This window comes from Rattus rattus, chromosome 18 (assembly GCF_011064425.1).
Source record: "Rattus rattus isolate New Zealand chromosome 18, Rrattus_CSIRO_v1, whole genome shotgun sequence".
Taxonomy (NCBI): domain Eukaryota; kingdom Metazoa; phylum Chordata; class Mammalia; order Rodentia; family Muridae; genus Rattus; species Rattus rattus.
In genome coordinates, this window is record NC_046171.1 from 30,597,681 (window position 1) to 30,609,587 (window position 11,907).

Genomic DNA, 11,907 nt, shown 5'->3' on the forward strand with positions numbered 1-11,907 from the left:
GTTGATAAGACTTACCACCTCGGGGAACTCTAGGTTTGACTAAAAAATTCTGTAAAGGGAGGATCCATGATTCCTGACATCAACTTTAGGCCTCCACATGTATGGGCATATACATGCAATCAGAAATACATGCACATATACACACACACTCATAAAAAGTGGATAAACGACCCCAAATATGATGCCGTCTAGTTGGTATTTATATGTCAACACAAACCATGCTATGAAAAGTGGCAAGTAGGAGTTCGTTTTTGTTTTGTTTTAAAAACAAAGTCTCTCTATATAGCCCTGGCTGGCCCTAATAGAACATGCTGGTCTCCAGTGCACAGCGATCTGAAGTGTTGAGATTAAAGGTATGTACCACTACACCTGGCTGGTTTTGTGTGTCAACTTGACACAAGCTAGAGTTATCACAGAGAAAGGAGTCTCCCTTGAGGAACTGCCTCTATGAGATTCAGTTGTAAGGCATTTTCTCAATTAGCGATCAAGGGTTGGTGGCCCCATTGTGGGTAGTGACATGCCCAGGCTGGTAGTCTTTCCTTCTTTTTTTTTTTTTTTTAAAGATTTACTTATTTTTTATATATAAGTACACTGTAGCTGTCTTCAGACACACCAGAAGAGGGCATCAGTTATCATTACAGATGGTTGTGAGCCACCATGTGGTTGCTGGGATTTGAACTCAGGACCTCTGGAAGAGCAGGCAGTGCTCTTAAGCACTGAGCCATCTCTCCAGCTGGCTGGTAGTCTTGGGTTCTATAAGAAAGCAAACTGAGCAAGCCAGGGGAAGCAAGCCAGTACGTAACACACCTCCATGGCCTATGCATCAGCCGGACCTGCTTGAGTTCCAGTCCTGACTTCCTTTGGTGATGAACAGCAATGTGGAAGTGTAAGCTGAATAAACCCTTTTCGCCCCAACTTGTTTCTTAGTCATGATGTTTGTGCAGGAATAGAAACCCTGACTAAGACACCTTCCTTTTAAGACAAATTATAGTCGACCTTTTTTATATGCCAACTTTGGCCCTAAATAATATTAATTATAGATAATAACTTTATTGAAGGTTTATATTTCATCTATCAGAATCAAAAAAGAAAAAAACTATAAACCAACAACAATTCATATGCTTGGAAGTACACGATTTACATAAATTTTTTATTCTGGATTTATAAATGTTAACAATTTAGTTAAAATTATACATGACAATGGAAGATATTAATAAATTTCCCTATATTGATATTAAGACTATTGAAATAACAATTTATGATCATTAGTGCAGTACAGCTTATTGACAAGTCTTATATCTGGTATTAAAAAGTGTTTAAAGCACACTTGATAGAAAACAACAACGAAAAACATTTGTTCTAACAAAATTTATTATGCAGTAATTACAAAGATTAAGACTTCCGTCTCGGATAAAAATAATTGTTATAATTACACACATAATATAGTACCTCAGAGAGTGATTCCAATAAGTATCACAGGAAATACAGTGCATTTCAGATTGGAGAGACAAACACTTCCTCATTCACAGTGCTTTACATAGACAGGCCTGTCCACATAACGGTTCCTATGCAGCCATGCTCTTGGACAGTCCACACAGAGCCGTGCCAGCACAGTTCATTCAGAACGTGAAGTACCGGGCAAACCACTCCTGGCGCTGGGGATCCGGAGAAGCCACCGGGGAAGCTTCACTCTGAGGAGGACTGAATTCATAAAGAGAGAGACATACAACCCAGGGTTAAATGGTCTGCAAAGTAATGGGAAAGCAATTAAATACAAGTGTTGATGTCCACACCTGGCACCCCATGTCAGAACTGTATGGAAGGCCTGGCTACCCTGCACTGGAGTGCTTCCTCTGAGAACAGGAGTTCAGTGGCGGCTCGCATGAACTCTGTGACAGAGGAGCCCAAAATTAAGCAACTGGCAAACTGACAGTCTCATCTTTGAGGTCTGAAAGACAGTGTTTGCTGGAGAGGAGAGCATACAAATAGTGTCCCCTCTTTTGTCAACTGTCCCCTTTCATTATCAGAACCCGACACAAGGGGATAATTCTCATGTACGTCCCCTTCACTAGAGCTAAAGTAATCAAGGCATGGTTCTTTTTCCTACTTACATATTTACATTAGTGTCCACCATTCTATCAGGTACTTCAACAAGTGCATTACAACGGAGTTTCCTTCCTACTTTGGAAGCTCTAGCGACTTAAAGCTAACCAGCTAAGGTTCTTGGGCTATTTAAGAAAACAAAAGGATCCCTACCGTCTTTGGGGGAATAACAAGGCACGCAACAATGTGTTATGGAAAGTCCAGCAGTCAAGGTCCTTGAGCTCATGCACATGCATCCTACTGATACCTGAACGCACCCATGCACGGGAAACAAGCAACACAGAGGATTTAGCGGAGACATTCAGAGACAGCGCCGACTATTGTCATTGTCTTTTTTTTCTTTAGAATAATTAGTCATTAACTGCATTAGAGATTAGCTTAGAAGCAGAAAGACAAACCCCCACTTGTAAGACTTCCTGGTGGGGTTATTGGGATTTAACAAAAATGAAAGAAAAATTAACTTGAATCAACAACAACAACAAAATCGGCTCTAGTAAAGTGAGCGGAAAGCAGTGCTTTTTAATTTTAACAATGTAATGACTTAATAATTTCATTTCCTTCAAAGTTTACGTAAAACTTAATCAACTCGGAGGCAACTTCAAACTACAATTAGTTTAAAAGTGGTTTGTTTCGAAATTTGTTTGTATTCAACTACAACATTAAGAGCTTAATTTTCCTTTAATTTGGCAATATGCATATGTATGTTAATAAGCCTGATAAAAGGAAATATATATGTAAAGCAATAGAAAGGAAAGTTTTAATAAATAAAAATAACTTTAAAGTTCTGAAAACTAAAGCTTGTACTGTTAAAACCTTGGTAAGCTATAAATATTAAAACTCTTAACATGTGAATTATATGAACGCCTCTGTTAGCATTTAGAAGATTCACTACCGATAAATTAAGAAAGACATCTTTGGACAATGTCAAGACAGAATTTTCTAGATAAGTCAAAAAACATTTTCAAACTATTCCATGTTATTTTTTAGGTTTTTTTTTTTTTTTTTGAGTAGTGGATTTCTGTAATGTAAAAAGGGAAATAAATTTCTTAAGTTAAAAATGAGGAGAAAAAGGGGAAAAGAGCTACTGGTGAGACACGGCTCACCTCAAAAACGTCTTGGGCTCTTTGGGTGGCAATGGCTGTGGAAGAGGCTTGTTGCTGTTGAACTCAACATCATGGGCTGGAGAATTGGGAATGGGTTCCAGGCGGGTAGGATGTCCATTGCCCATTCCACCGGATTCCAGAGCACTTAGATTGGGAACACTCACAAACCTGTTTGCTGGCGACTTATCATTCTTCTTCTTTTGCTGCGTCAAAAATAACACACGTGAGAATACTCATTCCCCACACAGGAGCCAACAAAGAAAACAGGAAGAGGAGGAAATGTCAATTTGGCTTGGAAAGTTTTGGGAAATGTGTCCGATTGAGAGGTTAAAATTAACCAGGGTCACCCCAAGTGTGGGCTGGGGATCCTCGAATGTGCTCATCTACATGGAATCCTCAAGCACAGACATGCTACCAGGACAGAAGGCTGGGGTAAGGGACATTTAGGAAGGGTTCGTCTCTACTCCTAGGCAAGACTAGGTGAGAAGGCAGGGAACAAGTGAGGTGGGAAGTCCCTCAGATACCCCCAGGGTAAATGGCCTTAGGCTAAACTTAGGAGGCGTGAGGTTAAGTATAATGTTAAAGGAGAGGTCCATGAACTCTGTCCGTCTGTCAAAGAGAGGCTGTTCTTGCCTGGGGGGAAAAAAGGGAAGACAAAACTGCCTGGCACTGTAGTTTGAACAAATCTCACATTTCTACTGAAGGTTTAAAGCTAACAAATAATCTCATTTTAAGTTCTCTGTGACATCTGCCTAAGAGAGATAATTATGTATGCATCATTAAACCTACATTTTTTAATTAACTGGCGATATCGTGAACTGGCTCATAATATAAAGGCTAAAAGACAAGAGTAGCAAAGTTTTTGCATCCAATCAGTTTTCAACTCAGCAAAAATGAGGAAGGCAAACGCAGCCTGGAAATCGGTCAGCCTGCAAAACGTCACCTTTAGTCTCAAGGAATCCTAGTTCAAGGGTTGATGAGTGTCAACCCTTACGGAAAATAAAAATTAGTATGCTGTAAAAGACTCAGAATAGTCTCAGGTTTTCCAGTTGGATGCATGTTGATATTTTTCCTTGCAAAATAATTTTAGTTTTTAAAGACGGAAATAATACACGCGCTAGAACATTTTCTTTGATTAAAAGAAACGTCCTAGTAGACGTCTCTTTCTGCCATGCCCTGTGACTGGCAGACAGTCCGATACCATGTGAGCGAGTATCAGACAGTGAGTGAGCACGGAGAGCTATCAGGGATCAACAGCGGCTGTGAGGCTTTCTCAACACGGTGTCTTTTGCCTTTTCTAATTCTATTCTGGAGATGGCTTAGGGTTTAAACCGGGCTCAGGGGTTTAGTTCCTTTGTTTTGTTTTGAAGAAATCAGTGGATGGCCAGGTGTGGTGGTCCACACCTTTAATACCAGTGCTCTCTGAGTTCAAGGCTAATCTGGTTTACACCAGGGCTGCATAGAGTGACCATCTCTTAAAAAAAAAAAAAAAAAACAAAACCAAGATAAAACAAATGAACAATCAATCAATCAATCAAACAAACAAAACCATACTTACGGTAAAATTCTGAAGTAGTTGCTTTAAAGCTGAAAAAGCTATTTCTGATAAAATAAATGCATAAAATTCTAGTATGCTTTGTCTCCTAAGACATGTGTGTATGTCTAATACACCGTTAGTACAGCTAGTATGTATGTTTTGTATATGTCTTAAAATGTTTTCCAATGTATTCTTAATTATCAGTTTCAAAAATAAAACTAAAGCCAGGTGGGTACCATACAGCTAACTCCAAACAATTAGGAGGTAGAGGCAGGAGCATCAGTAGTTCAAGGCCAGCCTTGGCTATAGGGTGAGTTCAAGGCCAGCCTTGGCTACAGGGTGAGTTTAAGGACAGCCTGGGCTACCTGAGACTGTTTCAAAAATCATACCAAAACAAAACTCCAGCATTAAATTAATTCTGTCTGCCCATTCAATTACTTATGGAGAGCTTTCTTTATGAAATTCTAAAGACAGGGCTATAGCTCTTTAATTTGCAAAACATTAAGTTCAAAGTACAGAGCACTGATAAGAAAGAGTGAATTTGGAATTCTAAACAGAGAAACTGTATAAACTGAAAATGAAATTTCTGGGTAAGGGCTTGGCAGAAATCAGCACAATGTGAACTAATAGAATATGGATTTAAAAATAGCTTTAACATACGCTTTGTTATATTGTTAATTTCTCCTACGAAATTCATAATCCATGTGAAAACAGCTTATGCGCTTATGTATTCATTACTTGATTTAATTACAGAATGGCTTATTTTGACTTAAAGGAGTATGATAAGGTTTTACAATTTACCACATTTATTGTGTGTGCACTCTGCCTAAACACTAGGGCTGGGTGGGCGGGGGACAATGATATATGAATGTTAGTTGGTTTTAGTTCAAGGCTTTCCCATAGTTGTTCTAAGAGAATAATAGAGAATCAGAAAGGGCCATGCCTAAATTGTTAAGAACTTTCACAAATGGGATCACTTTTAGTTAAGCCGGAAGGCTGGAGCGGGGGAGAACTGCTTGGCATCTAGGGCTGAAGTCTTTCTGAACTGCACAGAGGACTGTGCTCAACAAGGAACTGACAGTAACTTAATTTGCATCAGGGCTTTCCTTTCCGTTAGGAATATGAAAAACATAACAGTAGAGCCAAAATGTTTCAATACAAATACAATATTTTAAGGATCTAAATGATCAATAAATGAGTAGCTCATTCTGAATTGAACAAAGGAAGACGTAATAAACTTGAGCAGGAGGTTATTTCAAAAGACATTTTGGGCGGCTTTAACCTTATGCTGCTTGTCCCACGTGAGCCCATTTCCCTCAGGGTTTTAAGTACAACCCTACGTCACACTGTCTACAGCACATACCTTAGCCAATGGGTTAATAACACCAACAGTAGGACTTGTGTTAAATATTTTGTTGAAGTTAGTTTCTCGATTGACTAATTCCAGCTGGTAAAATTTATTATCCTCCTATGCAAAAGAATTATAAACATCCTTTCAACATCTTCTATTACAGATTTACAAACTTAAAATGTGTGAGTGCCATTTCATTAAAAACCTAATGAAGTGTAAAGGTTTATATAGTTTGTTTAAACATCTCTAGGCTCGAGTCCCAGTGTTTCAAATGTAGCTAGTAGGTCACGCTTTAGTACCCTATAAACCCTGGGCTTGGGCACCCGACCATACCCTTTAATACCCTTTCATTCCCGTCTACAGGATCTACTAATGTCTTGTCTCTTTGTGGTGCCTACTGTGGCATCTGAGTGGGCCTAACTTGTGCTCGAGGTGCTGTGCACCTGTACTGACAGGAATGAAGGCAATACTGAAGAGACACGTGCCTCTCTTACTGGCTACCAGAATATTGTAACTAACAACGGTTCCCAACCAATTGGAATTTCCCCACATGTCACGGCTCAGAGAAGGGAAAAGCAGAGGTGCCAGACAGTCCTCACAGGTTGTCACATTGCCTTGAAGGAGAGGCTAGAGCCAAGACAACGAGGATGGGCAAGACCACATCTTGGCCAGGACTATTACACTCAGTTATGCCTATCTCTTGTCTGGCATTTAAACATCCACCTCATCTCAGGACCCCAAAGATGGGCACCGGGCTTCAAGGGACTCATTTCTACTTCTTCTCACTGTGGCCTCATGTGACACATTTCTTTTGTCTACTTTTCAATATTACTTGTTTAATTGGCTTGTTGGTAGTGGGTAACCAAGCCCACTGTGTTAGGGCTGCCAGAGCCAGACGCTGACCTGAGAGTTTTTGTAACCTACATGTTTGACTGCTTTCCATGTATAAATATGACACTACTGTGTATTATTCTCCTCCAGTTCCTGAAAATGCATTTGATCTCTTCTGGTGTTTTCTTTGAGATAGTGATGTATTATACCAAGGGTAATGGACAAGCAAATGGTCCTTACAGAGATAAAACCTTTCTTTTTTGAGAAATAAGTAAGATGTGTTAATTAATTTAACAGACAGACTGGGAAGGCCACAGCAGATAGAGCAGTGTGGGTGAGACTGACGGCTGTGCTTAGACTGGCCTTGATTCTAGTGTAACCTAGGAGAGTGGACCCTAACTCTCTTCACTCCCACCGCCTCTCATGTAAGTTACAGGTCTTGCCCCACATGCCTCTTGAGGGTCAGGGACCACACTGTTGTAGAAAGAGTGTGGAACTGCCCCTGGCTACAATATTGGATCTGCCCGCTGACGAGGATAAATGCGATTGTATCTGTAACATTCCCGGTAGTACCGGGAAGAATAAATAGCTATTGTCGGCCACACATGAATACACTTGCTATGCTTGCCCAGTTTATAAATGAAACTGCAGTCTTCCATGAGTCTGCTGCTGTTGCATAGAGCTGTGCTCCTATGTCCCAGCCTTGGAAAACAGGGAGCTTAGCAGAGTGCAAGCCACAGGAAATGGCACAGCCTCCTCCTGGTCTCCCTCTAAGAAGCCCAAGCCACCCTGGAAGTTTCAAAAGGAACTTCCCAGTCTTGAAAACAGATGGGATTTTCTAAATCGTAAAAATAAGTTTTAAAGGATGTCGGAATATTTGTCTTGTGCTGTTACATGCTAATATCCAAAGATAGTAATTAAAGCAATTGCGGGACACGTAGATGTTTTCCCTTCCACTACCAGAGATTTCATTAATTAGTGACAGTGAACAGCAGCACCCGAGTTACTGACCAGGGTACAGCATTTTAGAAAATTCTGAGACATTTTTATAAATTTTCAAACATTTGTATAGTTTTTTATTCTCAAGTAACAATGGTTCTAATGAAGACAGAGTGTTTGCTGCTCGAGTCCTATCTCTTTTCACCAGTGGACTTCTGAGCTGAGCCCCCTGACTCCCTTGATAGAGCACAGCTCTTCCTAGGCGAGACCATGAAACCCTGCTTTCTGCTTGTTTGCTTTCGACCTTGACACGGTTCTTGCTATGTATCCCAAGATGCTCTGGAATTTGACATGATGCTCAGGCTGGCCTCAAAGTCAAGATCCTCCCACCCCAGCCTCCCCAGCACTTGGATGGCTCAGTATCTCTCAGGATCAGTGGTCAGTGATTAACATGAGTCATTTGAGCCAACTATGGTGACACCTGCCTGTAATCCTAGCCCTCCAGAGACTGGGGCAGGAGAGTTGCTGTGAGTTTTAAGGGCTCCATGGCATAACTATCTCAAAAAGCAAAACAAAACAGAAAACAAACAAAAAAGCAACCAACAAGCAGAAAGGGGGAACTAATCTGTAAGTTGACAGTGCAGTCTAATGCATGGCCACGTTAACAGATTGTTCTTAGTTCTCATACTGTACGTCCAATCCCATATCCTTGTATGCACCAATAGGATGTTGACTATTAAGAATTTAATATGAGTTAAAACTAATTATTTCAATAAAAACACTGAAAAGGGTAAAATCCCCTTATTCTAATGCGAAATTTAAAATTGAAATTATAGTTTAATAAACACAACCACAAAACACAGATTTTACTTTCCATTTTCATTTAGCATTATTGAAAAATACTTTCCCATTGTCTACTGATTGCTCATACGGTTGTACTGAAAACAGAATATCTTACAATGAGTTTCTTTATGACCTGGTCTCGCTCTGTAAGCAGGGATTTTAGCTCGGCAATCATCTGTAGGTCTTCTGGCCTTGATTCTCTCATTAGATACTTCTCCTCCATATCTTCTAGTCTACAAACAAGAAAACGTTATCTCACCGAGACAACCCAGACAACATCCTGCTGTAAGAAATACCTACATCCCTCAATCAGTCCAGCTAAGCACGCACAGAGTTACCCTCAGACTTGCGAGTATGATGATGGGATGGCCTGGAGAGCCATTAAGTGCTCCATGGTCATGCCTGGGAGGACTTATCTACGTTAGGTCATGTGTGAAGGAGGGGAGGGCAGCTTCTAAGGAGCTGAGAAGTCAGATGACACAAACTCCACAAACTCAGGTCGGGTACTATTGGGGTGATTCCTGGCAACACAGAGCTGTGTGGTGACCCACATAACATATATAAGGAACAAGAAAAAGATACCAAGGAAGGGGGAACAGAAGACACACATGAACGGCACCTCTCATCTTAGTTTGTAGGGAATGGACTTTTAAATCCTACATTCTCAACCCATAAGGACACATTGTTCAAGGCTCATCAGGGAAGAAAATAATCACGTTTTCTCATAGGCCAACTCATCCAGTGGTATTTATATACAGTGCAATGTAGTTATGCACACACACTGGGAAGATTATACTAAGTGAGAGAACAACAAAAAAAGTTTAAGGGCTATGTGCTGAGGGAGCCACAAGATGTCACTAGAGAGCTGCCTTTGTGGTTAGAAGACACATGGACCGGGAGCTACTGCTTAGGACGGACTGTAGGAACAGCTGACAGAACTTGTAGCCAAACCCACCCGGGATGGAAAGCCTTATTTGTTTTCATTGCAGAACAATGAACAAGTCAATCAAACAAAGTAAACTGAATCTAAAGTAATCATCTCTAGTTTGGGAATCTCCTTTTGTTGTACTGGAAAGCTTTCTCCTGCTGGCTGGTCTCTCCCTCAGAGCTTTACTGCCTCTGCCTTCCAAGTACCGGGATCAAAGGGTTCACTGCTGCACTGAACTGGCTGAAACATTTTTTACCTCCTTTATCAGAAGCTAATTCTCACGGCAAAAACCTTTCCATCAGCAACAATGTTAATAAAAACTAGATAATAATAAAGACCCAGTGTTGACAAGAAGCGATCTAAGTACAGATAGGAAAGCATTAAAGGAGAGACAAGAGACCGTTATGGACCAGGTGGAACTTAGAAATATCCAGGGATCTCATTCAGACTTCTAGTAGGAAGGACTTGGTGCCATTCCCACATCCACTTCAAGACAACTTTAGTCAATGGTTCCCACAGCTGTCTGGGCCGCTCACTACACCAGCACCAGCTGTGCTTCTAAAAGGCTTAGGACAAAGACTAAGAGACTGGGGGGAGGAGTGCTCAGTTGTGTGTGTGTGTGTGTGTGTGTGTGTGTGTGTGTGTGTGTGTGTGTGTCCAAGACAGGGTTTCTTTGTATAGCCTTGGCTGTCCTAGAACTAGTTCTGTAGACCAGGCTGGCCTCAAACTCACCAAGTTCAGGAATCCTACATCTGCCTCCTAAATGCTGGGATTATAAAGGTGTACATCGCTCCCCCCAGGCTGGTTCTATATTTCTCAAATGACCTTTATGAAATATGCTTTTGACCCTAATTCATAATAGTCAGGTCTGTGAGCATTAATATGATAGCAGGAATCCGGTTTTATTTCCACTGAGTTTTCAGATTATCATTAAAACAATACAGAGGTTGAACAGAAAGGAGAAGCAGAACATCTGGAAGTGCCAATCGCGGTTACTGTTGGACTCTCGCCAAGCACTCCTCCCCCCCACCCCGTGTGTGTGTGTGTGTGTGTGTGTGTGTGTGTGTGTGTGTGTGTGTGTGGAGTGTGCTGGTCTACCTAATGTCCATGTGCAGAACTGACATTTTTCTCATAAACAAATGATTTTTTGTTCCAGTACAGTGAGGTACTAATTTAAAGTAAACCTAAGAAATAAAAAAAAAAAAAAAAAACCTCTCTGGGCAGGCGTAAAACGCACATCTGTAATCTCAACACTTGGGAGATAGGGACGGACGGGGAAAGCAAGGATTCAAGGCATCATGGACTACTGGAGGCCCTGTTTCAAAAACAACAAATAACAAACCCACAAAAAGCACTAATTGCTTTTTATACAATAAATATTTCTGGACCCCAAGCTACTGGGACAGTTTTTATTTCACTTAAACTTTCTTTACCTATGGAAAATGTCAGTTAGGCAAAATTGAGTAGCCTGTTCTCTCATTGATTATCATGTCGGGTTTTCCCCCCCTTTCAGGGTCTTAGCAGTCAGACCAGTCTTGTGCTTGCCATGGAAGCACTTTTAACACTGATATGTTCTAGGCCTTGCTTGTTGTTAAAACAAATGAAATTCAAGACATTTAAAAATTAGATGCAAGGTTTTTATTTGTTTGTTTTTGTTTTTGTTGTTGGTGTTTTGAGACTGGGTTTCTCTGTGTAACATCCATAGCTGGCCTGAAACTTATCATGTAGACCAGGCTGGCCTCGAATTCACAGAGATCCACCTGCCTCTGCCTCCCCAGCTCTGGGATCAAAGGCGCGTGCCACTAGACCTGGCTAATGTAAGGTTCTTTTGGGCAAAAGAAGACAATAGTAAGAATCAAATTTCCACAAAGCACTAGGAGGATCTGAATATCAGCACCAGCGAGTACAATTTCTAAGAGTCATTTCAAAGACACCAAGGCTCTGGCACTATTTCTAACTGCTCACAGCTACTAGAGTCAGAGGAGCCAATATACAACTTTTTTGTTATCATGTGAAAACCTGTGTGGCAATACCCGTCAAAATAAGTATGTAGAATCTGACTTTAATTAAACAAGTGACTACCTGAGGCTAAAGAATAATTATACAATGGTAGCAGGTAAAAAGAGAAATGTGACTGGTTACGGTGAAGCCAAGGCAAAGAATGAAATGAATGCCAGTTCTAAAAAAGGAGGCAAAATATTTTACTTATTAGTAAGACAATTCTTCAACTATCAAAAGATCAAAACGTAGAAACATTAAGTTAACATTTGCT

The 11,907-nt window shown here is 40.6% G+C and overlaps 1 protein-coding gene across 1 annotated transcript in view; it reads right to left on the bottom strand.

The window, feature by feature from the left end:
• Positions 1-1,129: 1,129 nt before the first annotated feature.
• The window catches only part of Fam184a (family with sequence similarity 184 member A), a 113,116-nt gene continuing 102,338 nt past the window's right edge, over positions 1,130-11,907 (bottom strand). The window contains exons 15-18 of the mRNA XM_032888489.1: positions 8,823-8,940; positions 6,107-6,211; positions 3,207-3,409; positions 1,130-1,701 (exon numbers count right to left, since the gene is read on the bottom strand). Coding sequence (XP_032744380.1) covers positions 1,620-1,701; positions 3,207-3,409; positions 6,107-6,211; positions 8,823-8,940 — 508 coding nt within the window. The 3' untranslated portion in view covers positions 1,130-1,619. The remainder of the gene's footprint in view (positions 1,702-3,206; positions 3,410-6,106; positions 6,212-8,822; positions 8,941-11,907) is intronic.